The sequence below is a fragment of the Akebia trifoliata genome, unplaced genomic scaffold (assembly GCF_017979445.1).
Source record: "Akebia trifoliata isolate Shusen 1 unplaced genomic scaffold, ASM1797944v1 Contig00325_ERROPOS1006677, whole genome shotgun sequence".
NCBI lineage: Eukaryota > Viridiplantae > Streptophyta > Magnoliopsida > Ranunculales > Lardizabalaceae > Akebia > Akebia trifoliata.
Window position 1 is genome coordinate 56047 of NW_028236966.1, and position 22184 is coordinate 78230.

General features: G+C 33.4%; 2 protein-coding genes, 1 long non-coding RNA gene and 1 pseudogene across 10 annotated transcripts; 1 reads left to right on the plus strand and 3 right to left on the minus strand.

Annotated features, from left to right (window-relative positions):
* Positions 1-581: 581 nt before the first annotated feature.
* On the minus strand, positions 582-2763 carry LOC147381630 (uncharacterized). 4 transcript variants are annotated; one of them, XR_015174454.1, is made up of 6 exons: positions 2467-2602; positions 2197-2296; positions 1904-2131; positions 1710-1820; positions 1330-1625; positions 582-1102 (listed from the first exon to the last, which is right to left on the minus strand). It is a non-coding gene; the product is annotated as an uncharacterized LOC147381630 (long non-coding RNA). The 4 variants fall into 4 exon arrangements; XR_015174452.1 differs by lacking the exon at positions 1904-2131 and adding an exon at positions 2609-2763 and having other exon boundaries at positions 586-1102; positions 2467-2528; XR_015174453.1 differs by having other exon boundaries at positions 1904-2296.
* A 1124-nt stretch (positions 2764-3887) lies between these two features.
* LOC147381631 (putative invertase inhibitor) lies at positions 3888-4521 on the plus strand. The gene has a single exon (XM_086430157.1). The coding sequence runs from the start codon at positions 3917-3919 to the stop codon at positions 4466-4468; it is 552 nt and encodes a 183-aa protein (XP_086286283.1). The 5' UTR covers positions 3888-3916; the 3' UTR covers positions 4469-4521.
* Positions 4522-7229: 2708 nt separating this feature from the next.
* Positions 7230-8055, minus strand: LOC147381632 (putative invertase inhibitor pseudogene; annotated as a pseudogene).
* Positions 8056-15490: 7435 nt separating this feature from the next.
* Positions 15491-20796, minus strand: LOC147381633 (vesicle transport protein GOT1-like). 5 transcript variants are annotated; one of them, XM_086430152.1, is made up of 8 exons: positions 20702-20796; positions 20429-20487; positions 20237-20296; positions 16758-16849; positions 16543-16623; positions 16366-16463; positions 16203-16284; positions 15491-15698 (listed from the first exon to the last, which is right to left on the minus strand). In XM_086430152.1, exons 3-8 carry the CDS (start codon positions 20265-20267, stop codon positions 15660-15662), a joined length of 423 nt encoding a protein of 140 aa, XP_086286278.1. In that variant the 5' UTR covers positions 20268-20296; positions 20429-20487; positions 20702-20796; the 3' UTR covers positions 15491-15659. The 5 variants fall into 5 exon arrangements, with proteins under 5 accessions (XP_086286278.1, XP_086286280.1, XP_086286281.1 ...); XM_086430154.1 differs by having other exon boundaries at positions 20237-20325; XM_086430155.1 differs by having other exon boundaries at positions 20628-20705.
* Positions 20797-22184: the final 1388 nt, after the last annotated feature.

The window sequence follows — 22184 nt, forward strand, 5'->3', positions numbered from 1 at the left end:
TTGCATGTATTAAAATGTTCAGTATGCTTTATTCGATCATGCTTAGGAAGGGTTATTAGTAGGAATTGGCTGTGGACTTGCTGGGTAACTTTCGTTACTCACCCTTTCCTTCCTATTTTTTTTAGTTTCAGCACTTGCAGCTACCGAGACAGGCGTAGAGTCAGTATTTGAGGAGTATCTGGTCGGTCAGATCGACGATCAGAGTTTATTGCCTGGTGAGCAGTAAGGCTACATCCGTTAGAATTGCCAGTTTCATCCAGGATGTATGTAGTTTTTGGATTGAGAGTTTAGGCCTATGTTAGAGTGAGAATATTTTGTAAATCTGTATATGATTAGATCTTCCGCACTCTGATCTACTTACATGTTAGATGTAATTAGTCTTCCGCTGTTATTTTCCTGTATTTACAGCTTTATATACAGGTTGTATTATAAATTGGTTTATCAGGTTTGAGTTCCGTGAAACGTTAACATAAACAGAGGAGACCATGCCGAAATTTCGAGGTGCCACCTAGTACCTTGGGATTTGGCATTGGGATTTGTGTTAGCGTTTGGCGGGGCGTCACATAGATAATCTAGCTTCACAATGTGTTGTATTCATTTTTAGTGTAACACAAAGGAGTTGAAATTTTAAAAATTAATGATGTGGATTTGAGTAAATAATACTCCCTATTCTCTCATTATAGCAACAAAGATAGATTATATTACAGTATAATACCAACATAAGCATACAAAGCTACAAATTTAAGTTGATGGCTTAAGGATAAATGTTACAGGAAAAGAACAATCACATATGGAAATCAAACAATGAAGCATACCTGGGGTTCTTCCAATGGATCTCTCAAAATCAAATGTGAGGACATCTTAGCTATGTCCCCCTTGACAATATGATCAAATGAATTGAGTGCATTGAGATTGTGTTGTGGACTGTACCCAAGTTCTCTTTTTGGCCAGGATAAATCACGTATATTTAATAATGGGCTTGAAGTTGAGAAGGGCACATAGGTTGGATGATTTCCCTCGGCTGCCTTTTGGAGGAGTAAACCAAATGGAAGAGGCCAGATTGATGTGACACGATGAGGGAGCGGAATACATACTACTTCACCTAGAAAAAATTAAATGTATTAATAAATAATTTAGAAAAAAAAAAAACTGATTCAAGCTTCGAAGTACATGATCGACAACAATGGTTACAAGACTTAGTTGATACTCTGAAAGTTGTTCTTTTAATGTTAATAAACATTAAAATGGGATTCAAATATGATCTTCAGACTTAATATACCAACTAATAAACTAAAAGAGAGATGAGAGATTAATTACAAGTCTACTCACCAGACATGTTGTATATGGTCAAAGTGTCAACTTGTAAAACACAAAGAAGCGGTTCTGACATGGTACCCAGACGACACCAGCACGCCTAAAATTTAAATTTCAGTATTCATCAGAACAATCCACAAATTTCATAATTAGATCCATATATTTCTCAAAACACATAATCTGGAAATTTCGCTACAGAATTCAAATGCAGTGAAAAATTGTTCTGTATTATATGAAATAAAGATATCATAGTGACTGAAGACAGTGACGTGTATCGCTTAAGAACTCGTGTGCCAGCACTCCATGTTATCCTGTTACAAAGGAATTGAGAGTATTAAATTAGAAGATGATCCGTAACCAATACCAAAAACAAATTTTGGCTATTATGAAAATACCATTATAGCTCAACTGGAATGGAAATTTAATTATGGAGACAATCCAAGCTATTAGCCATGGACCCATTATTTCATTAATTTTATCTCAATCCGAGTGGAGATCACCTGAAACTGTTTTACACAATAATGAAGATTAATTCCTTGTTAGCTTACATGATTAAGGACCCAAGGCCACAAAGATTAACGATTATTACCATAAAAAATTGTCCAAAAGGGGTTTTTGCAGCAACACCTCCAAATCTTCTAATGAAATCAGAAAGGTTCATTTGTTTGAATTCGATTGGAAGAGATCCAAGTTCAAAAAATTCAATGGAAATTTGTCCAAAAATCACCAGATGAAGTTTGTAAATGGCAGGAGATCAGAGTTTACAAATATTTAATACTTTAATTGGTGTTTTCTGCATCTACATTTGTTTCTTGATCTGCGAGGAGAAAGAAATATAGTTTTCAAGAACTCACACAGATCCTTGCAAATAAGAACTCTTACCTTTCGATCACGAACAGTCTGCAGTGAACTTTCCATATTTTGCTCAAGATCGCGCAGTTCGTGTATGGTCAAATCGTTCAGATCTTCCCCAATCCCCTGCCTATCAAATAATACCTAATTAACTCATCAATACTACAAAAACCCTGCTTAGTTAACCTCATCAAGACTACAGAAACCCTAATTAAAACCATCAAAACTATATATATATATAAAAAAATCCCCAATTTTATCTTTTTTTATACGATTTGTGAAAAAAAGCCTTCGGATTACCTAATTTCTCTCCGGAGTTTATTATTAATCTCCTTTTGCTTATTCAAGTTATCTTGCATTCTCTGCAAATCCACAGATAAACTCATTCTTAGATCAAAGACGATCAAATTGAGGGAAAATAGAGAGAGAGAGAGAGAGAGACCCCGTAATGAGGTTGCCACATATTGATCCCATCGAAAATAAACACTCCATAGCGACGGTCAAACTTTGACCGTCACTAGAAGTTGTTGCTGTAGCCAATTTTTCCTGTAGTGTAATCAAAATAAATCCCTAAATTGAAGGACACAAGGGAACAAACATGCAAAAGATAGAATGAACTTCCTTATCTATAAATAGAACTTGAAACACATTCTAAAGGTAAGAGAAAAAACAACAAATAGAAACTCTATCTTCTTTTCTTGAGAGTTAACCTTGGCATCAGAGGCTCTATGGTGTAAGTCTATGGAAAGAGATTCTAAAGCACACGTCGGTCACTTGAAGATGTGTAGATCTCGAGGAATAACGGATTTCTACCTCTATAACTACTAAATTCTTAAATTTCAAATCCAATGGAGAAAAAATTTATTTTCAATGTTTTTAGAAGTTATTAAAATCTGGTAGTCTACATCCTATGATATTGGATCATGTTTATGAAGTTGAAGTTACCTTATTTTGAAAAGAAATAATAATATAAAAAAATAATACTTACTTAATATTTCATTTTTTGCATCTGACCTGTTTGGCCCATCAGTCGGATTACTTTGGACTGACTCGGTGAATCATGCGGGTCAATGACTAGTCCAATTTTTATAACATTGGTGTTATTATTATTTTTTGATTGGTGAAAATTTATTTTCATAAAATAGCAGTTATTCTCTTGTTGAGTATTGTATAAAATATTTTATGTTGTAATAAAGATAGAGACAGATTTTATTTTATGGTAATTATTACCATAAAATAATTATTTTGTTACCTATTGTATAAAGTAGTAAATATAAAGATAGACTCTTTTTTTTTTTCTTTCTTTCTATTTGGTAACTATTAATTACAATAAAATGGTTACTTTGTTTTCAACTATACAAACCATATATATAGAAAGAAAAATAATTATTATGTTGTTGCCTAGTGTATACAGTATAAAATATGAAGATATAATTTTTTTTTAATTATTTATTACAATAAAATAAAATAGATACTTTGTTGTCAATTGTATAACTATAAAGATAGAAGGGGGTGTGGAAAAAAATTTCCATGTTTCCTTTTTAGGTTTTTGGTGGTTTGGATTCGGTTCGGTTTTGTTTTCCCCCCACAACATTAGGGTGGTTTTCCCAGACTTTCCAAAAATAATTTACCGACCCACAATTTACTTCTATAAATCATAACATTTAGAGGAGAAAGAAACCCATCTCTTGCTTGAAGAAAACAAACAAACAAACAAAAAATAAATAAATAAATAAATAAATAGAAGAAGATGAAGCCATTCATCCCTTTCGTCTCCCACTCCTCATCTCTTCTCCTCCTTCTCCTCTTCTTCCTCTTTCATGGTGTGAAGTGTGACATCATAGCTGATACTTGCAAGAAGGCCATTAGCCTCGACCCAAAGCTGAACTATGGGTTTTGCATGGCGTCTCTTCAAGCGGATCCCAAGAGCCAAAACTCGGATCTTCAAGGGCTTGGTCTCATCTCTATGAAGCTAACCATAGCCAATGCTACTTATATAGATTCTTACATTAAAAAACTTTTGAACGATAAAGGAGGTGATCCAAGAACCAAGAAATATTTACAAGATTGTGAGGAGCTTTACTCAGATGCAACCTCTAATGTAAATGATGCTATGGAGAGCTTTAACTCCAAGGATTATAACTCAGCTAATATAAAACTGAGTTCAGCCATTGATGCATCTTCAAGTTGTGAAGATGGATTCAAGGAGGAGAAAGGTTTGGTATCACCTTTGACAAAGGAGAACAATGATTTCACACAACTCGTTGACATTGGTCTGGCCATCACCAACATGTTTAATTGATCCATCAACCATTTTCTTATGCTTTTATGTTAGATCTTAGTAATAAATAAATTTACATGCAATAATGTTTCAATCTTCTTTTTTTTTCTCTCTTTTGGTTGTGTTTACTAGTTTCATTATTGTGAGTTTGAATCCGATCCCTTGCTAGATTTAGCGATGTATGCAATTTAAAATAATCAAGAAACACAAGATTTACGGGGTTCAGGGAAGCCTATGTCCACTATTGAGAGATGAGAGTTTTCGCTATTTGTTGAATGATTACAACCTAACTTATATTATTATAAGATTACAAATCTGAAACCAATTAATCAATCTCCGAAAACCAACTTGTGCCCCCAAGGTACCTTGATATTAGAAATAGGGAGTACAATAATACCATAGGTCATGTTACATAGTAGCATTGCTAGTTAAGATTTCGATTTAGAATACATTTTGAGTTATATAAAGATTTTGTTTGAAGGGAAATTTTATTGACACATCATGCAACTCTAAGGAACCTCCAATTTTTAGGGGCACCTCTCAAAATTGAATTTTATTTTGTGGGCACTCGGGCACTCCTCTCACCATCCAACGATTTTGATGATCAAGCTCAGAGGAGGAGGAGGAGGAGGATCAGAGAAGAAGAAAACATGGAGAGATCAGAGGATAAGAAGAAGAACAACAAAGGGAAAGAGATCAAAGGGGGACGAGGAGTAGTAGAAGAATAAGAAGAGACCAGAAAGAGGGAGAGAGATCGGAGGAGTGTCCTTAGGGAAAAAAAAAATTGTTTTTCTTTTAAAACTTTGGCCCACCTTTAGAATTTCATGGCGTATCAATATAACTTCCCTTGTTTGAATTTAAATTGAATTAGGATTAGGAGGAATTGGTCTTATCCATAAATATCTCAGGTATTTTACTTTTACATATCAATGAAAAATATTAATCAAATCCTTATGAGATTAGGAGATTGACCATCTCAAATTGGTCTAGGAGGTCGATCAATTTGAGATTTTTTTTATTAAATCTTAGTTTGGTATTTAAAACATTGGTGCTTGGTGATGAAGAATTTCCACCAAAACCCTAATTGAAGACATCTAACCTAACTATTACCCTTTAACCCTTTGAGCGAAATGAATTATAGGAAGAAAGATCTGAAAATCAGACCAACATTCCATTTGAACAACAAGATCACCTCAAGAATACCTTTAACATCCATAAGGATGAAACAAGCTAAGAAAGAGACATAACATTACTTAATCTAATTTAAAGATTATGGAATTAGGGTTTGTCACTCAAAAATTCATTCAAAACTCAACCAAAAAATAAAATAAATTGATTGATCTCATTTTCTTAAATACCATGAACTCACTCTCAATAACAAAAGATTTGACTTTGAATAGAGTACAATGAAAGGAAAATTATTCGTTAAACTGACCCGAAATCCTTGGGATAAGGCTTTTGGCCTTCAATCCATGAATCTTTGACAATTCTCTTGATGAAATTTCACACAAAGGATCATGTTGATCGATGAGAAATTTTCATTGGTGATTTCTAATTTTGGATATGATCATTTATAAAAAATCATATCAAATATATGATATTGAGATACAAGCCGTAAGCGGGTCCTAGCCCAAGCCCAATACTAACCCATTTATGGTTGGGCCAGATCCATGAATTTTTATTTAAGTATTAAAATTTTAGATATAATATAAATTATCAGTCCAGGCCTAACTCTCAAGTTCGAATCCGGCCCAATTATTTGATGGGCCTAGTATCACTACTCATTCCATGACAGTTGGGCCAGGTCCGGCTAAAATATGGCCCATTAACAGCCCAAGGTCAAATATGGAATTTTACAAGGGTAGGTATGAAGATTTTTGTGTCACATCTAACTCATGCCCAAACTGAATGCAATTTGTCTTCGAGTATAATTTTGATGAGTCTCACTTTACGAGGTCTACCCAACCTTTCAACGTGCATGAATAAAAGAAGAAAAAAGAAAGGACATCTTTTTTAAGGGGGTGTGTTTGTTTTGCTGGAAAAAGCCATTGAAAAAAAATCAATTTTTTTTGTGTGAAAATGTGATTATTGGTGTTTAATCTGACAATTGTGGAGAAAATCTGCTTTTGGGAAAATTCAATTTATTCGTATTAATGGTAAAGTCATTATTTTATCCCCTCTTAGGAGAACAACTTTTTCCTCGTAATGAGAAAAATGTGAGGATGACTAAAAAAATTGAGAGAATTCGATCATATCAAACACGAATGAGCATACTTTTCACAAACTTTCTTCAGGAAATTTCCAAACAATCAAAGGTTCGTATGACCGGGTATGGAAAATTGACGAGAAAATCATTTTTCCTGAAAAATGCTATTCATAATAGTGGTATGATTGCGCATTTTGCGCCAAAATAATTTTCAAGTGGAAAGTAATCTTACCCCTATTGGCATGAAAATATTAGTATAAAAGTAAAAATACACAAATTCTTTTTGGTAAAAATAAATACTGAAGTGTATATATATACATATATATATATATATATATATATATATATATATATATATATATCTATATATCTATATATATATATGTACCTTTTGATAAAAAAATGAGTCTGGACAGGTAATTTTAACAAATTACTTCCCGTTTTGGTAAAATAACCTTTCTTGGGGAAATACCAAAAGGGTCATGTATGACTCATTGCAAATGTCCAGTGAGTCGAGTCAACTCAAAAGCTCACAAGCCAGACTAGAGGGAGTCAAATAAAAGTAAATTAAATCTATTCACATCAATAAATTATTTTTATAATATCTTAAATTGCATAATTACACATAAATGGGTCAAGTTTCCAACCCAACTTAGCCAATATTCCGAGTTGACTCGTCTGAGTCTAAAACATAGATACAAACTATATATATATATATAAACTTTCTTAGTTTTTTTTTACATAGATACAAGCTATTACTTGTAAATTTACGTACAAGACCCCAATATCAAATCAACATCAAGAACACAAATTTTTAACTAAGCATATTTGTAATTGAAAGAGCAATTGCACCTAAACGAAATAAATCAGCGTTCCTCTTCGTTAATGGAGACACTACGCCTTTCTTCTCCATGAACCCTTCTTCACAAGTGGTAGAATCATCCATGGCAGAGCTAACTTCGATGTTAGCTACTTTGTAAGACTTTGATTCACCCAAATCTTTCATTGCTACTTTTAAGGAATAGATGGCATCAGAGTAAAGTTCAAAGCAATCCTTTAAGCAATTCTTGTAAAATGAGTTTAATCCTTTGTGGTTTAAAAGGCTTTTGATATAGGAATTGGTGTGGGTTGCATTGGTTATGGCTAGGTTGATTGAGACGAGTCCAAGTTGATTGAGGTTGGCAGAATGGATGTTTGGAACAACTTGGAGAGAGGTTAGACAGAAGTTGTAGCTTAGGTTTGGATCGGTTTGAGAGGATTTCTTGCAAATTTTTTTGACGATATCGAGAGAGAATGAATGATGGAAGAGGAAGAAAAGGAGAATGAAAGAGAAGAACAAGTTGGATGAACAAGAGCCCATCTTTCTTTCTTTCTTTCTTTCTTGTAAGTGATTGATATATATAAGGGAGGGGCAATGCGTGGTTCCTGAAATAATAGCCTTCATAGGTTCCTATGTAGGCAAGATAAATGTGAATGTATAAGGGCAGTTTAGTAACTAAATATAGATTTATACCATAATTAAAATCTTGAGAACTTGACTTGAGTCAAGTCCAAAACTCACGAGTCAGACTTGGACGAGTCAAATTAAAATACTAATGACATAAAAGAGTCGTGATAATCTGACACTCCTATAACAGAACGGTAGAACATTTAGCTCGGGATACACAAGAAAATCTTTTATGATTTTGTGTATCTTGAGGCAAATGATCTACGGTTCTGTGACGAGGGCATCATAAAATCATTATTCGACATAAAATGTTCTCATCTTCAATCTCTAACCAAAGACCTTTTGATTTTTCCTTTTTCCTCCAAACCAATTCTCTTCAACCTACCCTCCTCTTAAATCATAAGATCTAGAAAAGTGCTCAACTGGCTCCCTACAATACCGCATTCGACACTCGGCTGACGTGGTAGTGTGCTCAGAATCATTGATTTTTTTCCCTTGTATCTCGAGGAAAAAAATCTATGGTTCTATGGACTTTGCCACATCAGTTAAGTCTTGAGCGCAATGTCGTAGGGAGTCAGTTTAGAACGACTGAAAGATCTATTTCCTTTAATAAGTTATTTGGGAAAGTAGAAGATTATGGATTTTTGGGCAGAGAATGAAAATTTTCAAGAGGTTGAAACTGACGAATTAAAGAAAAAGTTGAATAGATTTAAGAGCCTGAAGATGATGGATATTTTTATTAAAAAAATCAAAGATTTTCTTCAAGAGGTTGACGTTGATGGATTGATGATGAAGTTGAATAGGTTTAAGAGTTTGAACAAGAAGAATTTGTTGGAAGTAAAATCAAGGGCCTGTATGGATTAACTTTTCTAAGTGCTTCTGACTCTTGTGGAGAGTCAGAAGCATTTTAAGGGTAGTTGGATAAATAGCTCTTGGAGAGAACTACTTTACTTTGGAGTCATTTTGGTACTTTTTCACGAAGTACCAATGGTGCTACTTCTCTAAACTACTCTTGCGCGGAGCCACAAAACACCATCAAAATAATGTGATTAGGACAAGTATGCCCCTCATACATTTTGAAAATTACAAGCATACCTTCAAAAAGGCAATTAGAATAATATTATATTATTATCCATTGATGTAGTAGTAGCCTTTTGGTATAGCATTTGGCACAAGTATGCCCCTCATAAATTTTGAAAATTATAAACATACCCAAAAAATGCTATTGCAATAATATTATATTACTATTCATTGATGTAGTGGTAGTCTTTTGATGTAGCATTTGGGACAAGTATGACCCTCATAAATTTTGAAAATTATAAGTATACCCTCAAAAATGCAATTGAATAATATTATATTACTATCCATTGAGGTGGTGGTAGCCTTTTAGTATAGCATTTAGATTTGGATTTGTAGCTCCCCCAATTATTCACTCAATAATTTATCCATTAGGGTTTCAACCATGGTTGAAAGTTTTTTCTTGCAAGTTTGATGTGAATAATCACACACAAATTTACTATCTATTGATGTGGTGAAAGCTTCTTCATATTTTTAGTGGTTGTATATATTTGCTCATAATATATATCATTTATTTATAATTATTGGGTCTTTTATATAAGTTTTTATGGATAAAAATAGTAATTACTTTTATTTCTTTCGGAGTAAAATTTGTTGAGTTATAATGTTAAAAATAATAAATGATACTTATAAGGGCATTTTGGTCATTTTCACAGAATTCAGAATAGTTCCCAAACACAAAACTCTATCAAAAGTACTTTTGACAATACTTCTTAAAATTTGTATCCAAACACAACAATTATTCACCTACTTCAGACAATACTTTTGGGAGTATTTATGTTCTAAGTACTACTGACTCTTATATCCACACAAGCCCTTTGTTTTCTTTAAGAGGTTGAAGCTGATGGATTGAATTACAAAGAGCTTGAAAATAATGGTTTTTTTGGAGGAAAAAAAATCGAAGACTTTGAAAATGGAGTTTCGAGCTCAAGCATTTTTTATCTAACTCAAATTAAGGAAAATGATCTATGGTTTTAATGCCATAGTTTTTACAACTCGACTCGGAGGTCCATCGAGTCAAGTGAATTAAAAAAATACACAATTCAATTAGATGAGTCGAATAAAAATATATTAAATTGTAAATATTTTTATTTATTTTAAAATATTAATATACTTTTATGATTTAAATAAAATATGAATAGAAATTTATGTTTGAAAGACAAAAATGCCTTTAGCATTATTTGAAGAATTCTTTTAAGTTATAAATATCTTGGATGTACGTAACCCTAAAGCCCATCCAGTCCCCTTCACATTACACAACGTCACGTTTAAGCTGATTGTTACGTTTGGATATGGGTGAGAAAGACTGCCGTTTCAAAATGGATAAAGATGATATTATATGGATTCTTCTTGTAAAGTGGGTTTAATCCTTTGCGGTTTAAAAGGCTTTTGATATAGGAATTGGTGTGGGTTGCACTGGTTATGGCTAGGTTGATTGAGACGAGTCCAAGTTGATTGAGGTTGGCAGAATGGATGTTTGGAACAACTTGGAGAGAGGTTATACAGAAGTTGTAGCTTAGGTTTGAATCGGTTTGAGAGGATTTCTTGCAAATTTTTTCGATGATATCGAGAGAGAATGAATGATGGAAGAGGAAGAAAAGGAGAATGAAAGAGAAGAACAAGTTGGATGAACAAGAGCCCATTTTTCTTTCTTGTAAGCGATTGATATATGTAAGGGGAGGGGCAATGCGTGGTTACTGAAATAATAGCATTCATGAGTTCGTATATAGGCAAGGTTAATGTCAATGTATAAGGGTAGTTTGGAAACTAAATATAGATTTGTACCATAATTTAAATCTTGAGTACTTGACTCGAGTCAAGTCCAAAACTCACGAGTCGAAGTAAAATACTAATGATATAAAAGAGTCGTGATAATCTGACACCCCACTCTGACATATGCCCCTATCATAGAACCGTAGAACATTTAGCTCTGGATACACAAGAAAAAGATTTATGATTTTGTGTATCTTGAGGCAAATGATCTACAATTCTGTGATGGGGATGCGTTAGAAAATCATTATTCAACATAAAATGTTCTCATCTTCAATCTCTAACCAAAGAACTTTTGATTTTACTTTTTTCCTCCAAACCAGTTATCTTCAACCTACCCTCCTCTTAAATCATAAGAGATATAGAAAAGTGCTCAACTGGCTCTCTACAACACCGCGCCCGACACTCAATTGACATGGTAGTGTGCTCAAAATCATGGCTTTTTTTTCCTTGTATCCCGAGGAAAAAAATCTATGGTTCTGTGGACATTGCCACGTCAGTTAAATCTTGAGCACAATGCCGTAGGGAGTCAGTTTAGAACGACTTATAGATCTATTTCGTTCAGACTTCATACCTCGACAATATAATAGGTTATTTGGGAAAGTAGAAGATTATGGATTTTCGTGTAAAAAATGACAATTTTTAGGAGGTTGAAACCGATGAATTGAAGAAAAAAAGTTGAATAGATTTAAGAGTCTGAGAATGATGGATATTTTTTATTAAAAAAATCAAAGATTTTTTTCAAGAGGTTGACTATGATGGATTGATGATGAAGTTGAATAGGTTGAACAAGATGAATTTTTTGAAAGAAAATCAAGTGTTTTCTTTAAGAGGTTGAAGCTGATGGATTGAATTAACAAAGAACTTGAAAATGATGGCTTTTTTGGGAGGGAAAAATCGAAGACTTTGAAAATGGAGTTTCTGGCTCATGCATTTTTTATCTAACTCAAATTAAGGCAAATGATCTATGGTTTTAATGCCATAGTTTTACAACTCGATTCGGAGGTCCATCGAGTAAAGTGAATTAAAAAAAATACACAATTGAATTAGATGAGTCGAATAAAAATATATTAAATCGTAAATATTTTTATAATTTAAATAAAATATGAATAGAAATTTATGTTTGAAAGACAAAAATGCCCTTAACATTATTTGAAGAATTTTTCAAGTTATAAATATCTTGGATATACGTAACTCTAAAGCCGAAACAGTCCCCTTCACAACGTCACATTTGAACTGATTGTGTACGTTTGGGTATGGGTCTCACTTGAGAAAGACTGCTTTTTCAAAATGGATAAAGACGATATTATATGGATTCTTATTGGGACGTAGTAGAGAAATACTGGTTACTTGGAGAATCGGTTTTACTTTTTGGAAAAACAGAGGAAAAAGAAAAAAGGTCCACCGGTTACTTTAGTTTCTCAAATTCGGCAAAACTTTATATATTGGTGTTCATATCATACGGCTTTATATGAAGGTGACACTACAATTTACAAGAGTTTGATTGAGCATTTTCATGGAAAATAAAGTTTCCACTACACGATTGGGAAAATATTTTCCTCCAAAAAAAAAATGATTTTCTCATTATCCCAATCAAAATTAAAAAACCAAGAGCCCTTTTGGCAATCAAAAGTGGAAATTCATTTCCCTACCAAGTTCATTTTCCCATAATAATAATTATTTTTTTCTTGAAAAATGTCATCTTCTATGATGTCGGATCCTCCTTAGACAAGCCTTAATTTGCGATTGCCCAACTTACCTGATTGGGGGAAAGGCTTACGTGAACCGTAGGAGTAGTGTCTAAGGCTATCTTCTAAGATAAAGATGGATTATGGGCCCAAATTGTTTAAGAGAAAACCCTTGTCACTTTGTTTTAAATTAGGTTTTTTTTGGTAGTTATTTAGGTCGAGCTTATCACATAATTAATATAATTTTTTCTGAAAAAACACATGAACTCAACCCTTTAAACATGAAAACCAACAATTTTAGTTTTAGGATGGACTGATCTAGTGACAATGATCATCACATGACAAGGACAATAACTCAATTATCCATATGGACACCCCACATGTGTGAACCTATTAGCGAACCTAGTAACATAGCTCACTACCATACGTCATAAAAACTATACATTAGCTGGCATTTGATCATGGAGAAATTCAAAGAAAATGATGGCAATTTACTTTACAATGACCCCCCCAACACACACACACACACACACACACAAAATAGTCATTGGGCATCATCGTCACCAAAGTCTCATTGCAAGGGTCAAATTTCGATTAAATTCTATCTAAAGCCATGTCTTTGATTACTAAAATTATTTCATATATGCTTCTAGAGTTTTACTATCTCAATTTATTTTTATTTATTCATGAGTACTTCAATCACCTCTTTTCGATCCTATTCTCATTCTCTTGCATCCTCAAAAAAAAATTTCTTTATTTTTTTTATATGAGAGGGGTGTCTGAACTTACGTTCGACTAGGGGGGCCGGAAGACCCAAGGCCATAGCCAATGCATATGGGTCCTTCCCCTTGGAACGTGCAATGGCCATGCATCACATGCACAGGGTGAGGATGCATCCTTGCGGGTGGACTTGAGAAAATATTGCTCATGCTAGGTATCGAACTCACAACCTACAAACTCTCACTTGCTTATTGGATCTGAAATTGCCATTGAATCAATCCCTCTAGGTTAACTCAACTTACATATACTTTCTAACTAGGACTATAATAAATCTTCATTGAATTTACGCAAATCATCTCAATTGGCTTTTCCTTAGTTCTTCTTAACCTTCTGTTTTGCTAGTCAAGTAAGGGGTCAATGGTTAATGGTAGTGAAGGTGAGTTCAATGGGATTTGAACCTAGGTCTTGAGATCGGCCCTCCTCAAGCCTTTACTACTTATCTAAGTGGCACTTCTCTTGAACTATAACTAATCGTCTATAATGCTCTCATTTCTCACTCTATCCTTCTTAGTCTTTCTACAAATCCATCTCACTATCCTCATCTCTACTATATTCAATCTATCGACATTACTCAGTTTAAAATTATTTATTATATTAATATTCAATAATTATAATTTTTTTATTTTATAAAATGAGGTTGATCAGAAGCTCAGTCGCATGATTATATTTCTAGCTAGATAACATAAATATTTGCATCAATAAAAATTAATTATTTTACACCAAAACACAAAATCCAGTTGACTCGATGCAGTTTTCATTAATGCAAAAAATAATTATTTCTCATCTTAGTTTCCTGGTTCTTCCATGTAACATGTAGGGTTGGCAATGAGTTGTGTGTGGGCCGGGTAAGGCCTCTACCGACTTCATACCTGAATTCAAACACACACACACACACACACACACACACACACACACACCCATACCTGAATTTTAGGATAATAGCAAAATCAAAAAATTTTACTCAAATTTTAGGTGGACAACCATATCCAACTCTTGGGTCTCCCAAAATTTTCCCCTGATTTTTTATTTATTTTTTACTTTAATAAAATAACTTATATAATAAAAATCTTAATCATTTACATGTCTTTATATATAGAATATGAAATTATAATTTTAAGTGTTATACGCTCACAGATAATTTGTGCAGAAAAAAATCAAAATCTACGTCTGCGAATGTGCGGACAATCAATTCAACTGCCATGCATTCCCAAAGATTGCATGAACAAAACTACTAGATGTTAGGTAGCCACCATTGATTTGAATCGTCCTTCACATTGACTCAACCGATTCAACAGGGTATTTGTATTTTTTAAGATTTTTTTTTTAATGATTTAAATGTTTAATTATCTAAACAGACATATGGTCTTTTGACTAAACATCTCATCCATTTATTAAACAATTTATCTCAAACAAGCCAAGATGAATTGGGCAAGTCAACTCAGTGTCAATGGATCACAAGATGAGATAGAATACCGAGTTCTAAAACCATGGTGATCACAAGTAAGGTTTTAAAATCTCCTCACGATATTGTCTCAGTCATGAGAAAATTTGGTCAAAAAATTTAAAATCGAATTCTATTCTGGCCTGTGTCAAATCACTCAGGGAGAGTACAGAATCTTAACACATAATCGATTGTGATGATCTTGTAGGAGCACCATGCAAGCAAATATTCCACAGAATTAAGGCTGTGAATGGATCGGATCAGACCTAACATCAGATCCATTTCATCCGGTGACTTTGAATCTGTATTGCGGATTTGGGGTTCAGATAAGGATCTGATTTGATAACTTATCGGATTGGTTCTGGATCAATCATGTCCCAAATCTGATAAGACCCCAATCCGACATAACGCAAAAAAGGTAGGTAAAATATACATTATAAGATTGGAGTTGAATCCTAGTATTGGGATAAAGACAAACTCATCTGATTCTTATCAGATTGGTCCCAGATGACCCAATCTGAACCAAACCCGATCCATTGACAACTCTACAAAGGTATTCACAAAGGCTAACAAAGGACAAATATCAAGATAAAACATTTTCGGATTCGAAACACGTTGAATCGCACACGAAAAAGAATGAAAGAAATACTGACTTATACAGATGAAGATCATATTGTTGACAAACATTTCTAAATGTCACAACATGAAGCAAATTATATATTGGGTCTTGGGGTTAGACACAATCTTACATGGGGTCTCTCTGTCCTGCATGCATTCCTGGCATCTCTATTGATTCAGGATCCTCACACAGGAACCCTCTTGCTTCTGTACCTATCTAAGAACTGCATAAAGAGAAACAAGCAAATCCCAATTTAGAGAGGGTATAGGCTTCATTATGAATTTGATGGACACTGCTGTGGACTAAGGGCTGTCAATGTATTGGATTAGATAAAAAGTCTAATTTGTTCCAATATGATATCTACAGGTCTGGATCAATGATTTGGGTTCTAAAAAGATCCGATCCAATAATTTATTGGATCGGTTTGGGATCAACCATCGTTTGATCCAATAATGTGTAGAAATATGTGGATGATGTATATTAATATTTAACATTTTATTTATACAAATGATTTACATCACATTTTATATAGTTTTTTATTAAGTCAAATCAGGGTGGATTAGAATTGATCCAAAAATATAGGTTTTTCGGATTGGATCCAGAGCAAAACATATCATATTGGATTTTGGTCCAAACATAGAAATGACAGATCCGATCAGATCCAATCTGTTAAATTTTCATCATTTGTTTTTGTTTGGAAAGTAATTTGAGTCCAAAGTATCCTTACCGATGTCACAAACGGCTGTTGGAAGACCCAGCCAAGAATGGGTATCCTTTGTAGAAACACTGCCAGTGTAGGCCAAAAGCCACTAACCAAACAAACATCATCAGCAACCAAGAACATCTAATATAAGAGTGAATTACTGAGCAAGAAAAGAGAAACTCCAGACCTGAAGAGCACAATGAACCCATAAGCTTCTAAGATCATTCCCATGATGGGCCATCCAATGAGGACCAAGAAGAAGCCGACACCAAACGAGATCGTACCCTGTCCAATCATTAGAAAAGCACAATATGAGAAACGGAAGAAACAAAAAACAAACGTTGGGGTGAATAAGACATTAGACCTTGTAGTTTTGACGTTTCATAAAGAATTGCATGGTCGACTTCAGTCCGATGGTCAACATCACCCCTGACAAGAATAGGATCTGATTAAGTATCACACACAAGTCAATGGTTAAGAAGGTGCCACATAAACAGTAACTGGAACAAAAAACAGATCGGGAATAAGTAAAAAAAAAAGGATAATTTGCACAAGATTAAACAAGAACATTTTACTTACATTTCCCATTGCAAGAAGTCCTTTGTCGAATAAGAAGATAACTCCCAGAAATGAGAAAAATATGCCAAAACCTGTCAATCCTAGCCCGATCTCTGTTTCATGTCAAAATCGCAAGTTTAGATAAGATCGGCAGAGCTTAGGATGGAAAAAAAATGGAAAGCAACCAAGGAACAGGTTAATATATATATAAAAAAAAAGTAGATGGAAAAGTATGAGGGTAGTCTTAAAAATAAGTAGGCAACAAAAGGCAATTTAGCATGGACGTACCACATGTCTTTCTTCCAACTTAAAAGTTCAACATTAAGTACAAGCATAACAATTTAAGTGCTATTTTAGATTTCCTAGCACTTCAGCAAAGGTTAAACATCTTTCAAACAAAATCAATAGACTTTGAAACATTTAGTAGGGAAATTAAATGTTTAAAAGTAATTTTATTTTATAATTTAAAAGACTATTAACAGATAGTTGTCGTATGAGATCACGTATGCACATATACGACTACGTGACTGTTAGGTCATTATGCCACCCATACACATTTTACTAACAGTAAAAAATTTGACCATTGGAGAATTAACTTAATGTTTTTTACCAATTTTCTTCTATAAATACCCCATCCCACCCCCCCCCCCCTCTCACCCCACTTTAACCTATTTCTTTCACTCTTGTACATTCATATACTTTCTTTAATTCATATTTTCACTATTATTCTTCTACGTTAGCATCTACAATACTACAACTACAAGTCTACAACCATTCAAGCTCATTTACATATTTGTGTGTTCATAAATCAGACTTAAATAAATAAGAAAACTTTTTCTTCCAAATTTTTTGAGTTTATACATTCTTGCATACTTGCTAAACATGTAAATACAATAAATTATAATAAAATTTGAAAATAAAATATTAAAAACATTTTTTCTAAAGTTATTGTAATAATTGCATTTTTCCATTTTTCCTATCTAAACCACACACACACACATTTGTGTTATGCACACAATATAAGCTGGTTGCATAGCATCACATATTCTATTTGATAAGATGGATTAATAGGAAAAAGTGAACAGGATTAGGGAAGAGAGTTCCCTATTTGCAAAAAATACTATTTCAACCTCATTGTGCAAGTGGATCCTCTATGCCATATACAGAATTAGGTTAGAAGAAAGGCATTTCCATTCTTTCATACCATACACATCTTGACCTGTGTCAGAAAATTCTCTGAATTTTGTCGAAATTATAATATTTTTATTATTGTGATACATTCTATAATCATTTTTATGATGTATGTGGATTATGTAATGCACCTATTTAATTGCTTAAGACATTATTTTTTATAATCCCCGAATTTCTTCCGAACCTTCTCGAATTTATCCAAATTAATCGAATCGACTTCCACCGAATAATTGCCAAATCCAACCTTGGTCTGATCTTGTCCCGATAACAGATTTTGATTAAAGGACATCCTTGTCCTTTCACACCGAATATGCTTAAAAATAGGGAGTCTGGGGCATTTGTTAAAAGGGGGATCCATATTCAATCTTCTAAAACCCTGAGCCCAAGTTCTACACTCTTTGACTCTCTCATGCAACCCAAGCATTATTACTCCAATTACCTATATTTGCTTTCATTCATATTCTAGTTCCTTCACTTATCAAAGAAAAAATCCAATGACGACCAAATGGCTATTAACTTGGTTTAGGTGTAAGTTAGAGCCACCTTGCTCACATTGTATTTGATTCATCCAGTAGCTTCTTCGTCCTTTTGTTATGCACAATCTTATTCCAATTACCAGGGAAAATTTGCCAGGCTTAAATCTTGAAAAACATATAGTGTTAGAACCCATTATAGTCAATATTAAATTAAACTAAATCTACATATAAGAAAAAGCTTAGTAAAATATTGAACCCACCACAATATGGGAAGATTGGAAATAGTTACCAAAAAAAACATAAAAGTGTAAAATACAAGTGACCCTGTTTGCAAGTTTATTCAAAGTGTATTACATCGTGCCATACTTTCTCACGCAAATGAAGTTGGTTAGACAACATGCATGTAGCCCCTCCAGGTTCGACAAGCTAACTGGCAGCAATTTAGTCCAAGATTATTTAGAAAACCAATATGAAGATTGATTCACTGTCATGATTATTGATGGTCATATATGACTGGTGTGGAGTGAAAACAGGGAAAAAAAACTTTTTTTTTTTTCATAATATTCATAAGCCGTAAAGTCTCGCAGCTAAAGTCCAATACATTCATTGAGAGAGTCATTGAAACAAAAGTTTTGGAAAAATATGAATTTGAATAAAGTACAAGCTGTTCTTAATTCTTAAAAGCAGAAATCCTTCATAAAGAATGCAACATCTTTTTCTCTCTAACACCAACCATTTCTACCATGATTTATGACCACATTCAACCCCCCTTTTCTAACACTATGCTTTTTCTTCAATTTGTATCAAAACTGAAAATATCTTTTAATCGGTATTAAAAACTCCAGAAAATTATCTTTTTGGGTATTTTAGAAACACCCCTGTAAAATTGGTGACACTAGGTTTACCCCCTTGCAAAATGCTCTTTAAATACTTAAATTACTAGATCAAAAGTCGGAAAAGATCAAAATTTCACAGTAAAATTTCGAGAAAAATCACACTTGACTTACAATCAAGGGGGGCATAAACCTAATATCACCAATTTGAGAGAGGGGGGGGGGGGGGGGGGGTTCTAAAATACCCTATCTTTTTTTCTTCTATTTGATATTTTTATGATTGGTATTTATACACTTCAATATATAAGTACACATTAAAGTTAGTTAATAATACAAACAAACTTCTTTAGGTACTTTTCTTGTGACCACAATTAGAAACTGATTTTTTTCCCAATATGTTTATCTATACCTATTATTGAAACCTGTCAAAAGAGAGCCCATCTGGAGAAAAATAACCCCCCACATTCTCTATGAACTTGGATCATTGATACAAATCTTTAACATTGAGAATAACAAAGTGAAACTTTTTTTCCCTAGGTAAGCTGACGTGGTGCCCCAACATCAAAGTTGCCTTGCAATTTTTCAACCAACTAAGTTATATGGGTCTTAGCTCAACAATGTGAAACTTTTCCTCCTTGCCTTAAAAAACCCTCCTATCATTTCCTTTCAAAATCCCCAAAAAAATGCAATTCTATACCTTATTTATGAAGCTATATATTGAACCATCATCCTTTAAGTTGAACACAATAAAAAATTTCCAAAGAATCCAAATAATTCACGAATTTTTTAACAAACAAATAATGCACTTAGTACTCTCAAATTACACTAGAATTACTAATAACAATGTATTAAAATAACACAAATTACAAAACTATTGTTTATTTTGAATTTCGATTTGAAATCCCAAATTGTATTCTTTCTGTTAAATAACATTATTAAAATGAAAGAAACATGAAAATAATTAATAAAAAAAAAAATCGAAAGAAATATAACCACGTACTTTTTCTGTCGTTCATCTCAAACGAAACCATTTTGCTGATTTAAATCTCAATACTCTCAACTGCAGCACGAAACGAAATCAGATTCAAACTGCAATCATCGAAGGGCAATAAATCTCTATAATTCGGTTCATCTGGTATTTTAGGGTTTCAAATAAAAAAATTTCATTGAAGAAGTATATCTGTGAGATTACCTTGGTAAGATTTGTAGAAATAGACTCGATCAGAAGACAATTAATCGATCTACGAGCACCTGAAACACAAAATTAGAACTCAATCGACAATAGATTTGTAGATCACGGATTTTCTTGAAATTTTTCCGAATTATTGCTCGACGAACAAAGAAAAGAAAAAAGGAGAGGAGATGAGAAAAAGGAAAAATCAAGAAGTTACAAATCTTGAACTTAATCGAAGAAATAAAACACCAATCAATCGGAACTCCATTAAGAGAGAGAGAGAGAGAGTACCCTGCGAGTGTTATCAAGAGAGCAGTGATGCTGAAAATGTAACAGAGAAGAAATATTGGAAAATGAAATTTTACTAAGAGCGCCCCATGCTTTGTGTTAATTCCTCAACATGTGAATTGGGTGCTCTTAGTAAAAGTTGATGTGGCAACAGAATCTCTCATAAGAGGAAAAAAAAAAAAAGGGAGGGATTTTTTCCAAAAGGCGAATTATGTCCAAATTTCCATTTCGGTAGCTGTTCATTTTAGTTTCCAAAATATGTTTCTCCAGTGAATTTGTCATTTTTTTTATAATCAATTGTTGATAAATTATCAGCTAGATCGTTGATAACGTAAAGTCGTTGGTATTTTATCAACGAATTTGTAGATTATAAAAGTGACGAATTCACCGTAAAGCATGTTTTGAGAATTAAAGAGAATAGTGTATTGAAACCAGAATTTTGTCATATTCAACACACTAAATAGAGATCCACCCAAAATCGAGGTACCATTTCGTGCCATGGTTTTAAAACTCGGTTTCACGTCTCGTCTTGTCCAGGTCTAATATCGAGTCGTCTCGGACGAATTTTCCAATATGTTTGAGACGTCTCATTCAAAAAATTAAAAAATTGAACGTGAGTCGTAAATCTCAGTCACAAAAGTGACTTTGTGAGTTGGTATCGTTAAGCTCCGATATCGAGTTAACTCAAGCACGTCTCGATCTCGAACAAGTTTTAAAACCATGTTTCGTGCACTCTAAATATTTCAAAATTCCGGTTTCGATACACTATTTATTTTAATTTTCAAAACAAGTTTTTTCAGTGAATTCGTCACTTTTAAAATTAACGAATTGACTGATAAAATATTAACGAACTCGTCATTACCTGTGATCTCGTTGGTAATTTATCAACGAATTCGTTAATATAAAAGTGACGAATTTAATGAAAAAATATGTTTTGGGAATTAAAATGAATAGTGTATCAGAGCAAGAATTTTGTCATAAGTTGAGCACGTTTGAGGACATTCTCTTTTAGTATATGGGGGTGAGTTTATAATAAAATCACTAATGGTGCATAATCAAAACTTAATGGGGCCACACATATCATTGCCTAAAAGGAAAAGAAAATATCCCTCTGTAGCAACAATTTTCCGTTGTCAACATGGTTTTTAAACTCAGTATCTTGTCTCGTTCAACTCCAATACTGAGTCGTTTTGGACTAGTTTTCCAATACGTTTGAGACATCTCCTAAGACAAATCAAAAAATTGAATGTAACTCGTTAATCTCGGTCAAAAAATGACTTTGTGAGTTGGTCTCGTTCAGTTTTGATACCGAGTTAACTTGGGCGATACGTCTCGGTCTCGGACGAGTTTAAAAACCATGGTTGTCAACCAACCCTATATCATCTACAAATAACATATATCAAAGGACCTCTCATCCAATATAAGTAGCTAATCTATCCATAAAATATATAAAATAAAATAAAAAGAACACATTTAAGATTGATGA

Excerpts from the sequence above, each read along its gene's own strand:
- LOC147381631 (XM_086430157.1), top strand. The coding sequence starts at position 3,917 with ATGAAGCCATTCATCCCTTTCGTCTCCCACTCCTCATCTCTTCTCCTC.
- LOC147381633 (XM_086430152.1), bottom strand. The coding sequence starts at position 20,267 with ATGGTTTCGTTTGAGATGAACGACAGAAAAA. Across the intron at positions 16,624-16,757 it reads GACTTCTTGCAATGGGAAAT|ATCCTATTCTTGTCAGGGGT; the intron begins GTAAGTAAAATG and ends ATACTTAATCAG. Across the intron at positions 16,285-16,365 it reads GGGTTCATTGTGCTCTTCAG|TGGCTTTTGGCCTACACTGG; the intron begins GTCTGGAGTTTC and ends TTGTTTGGTTAG.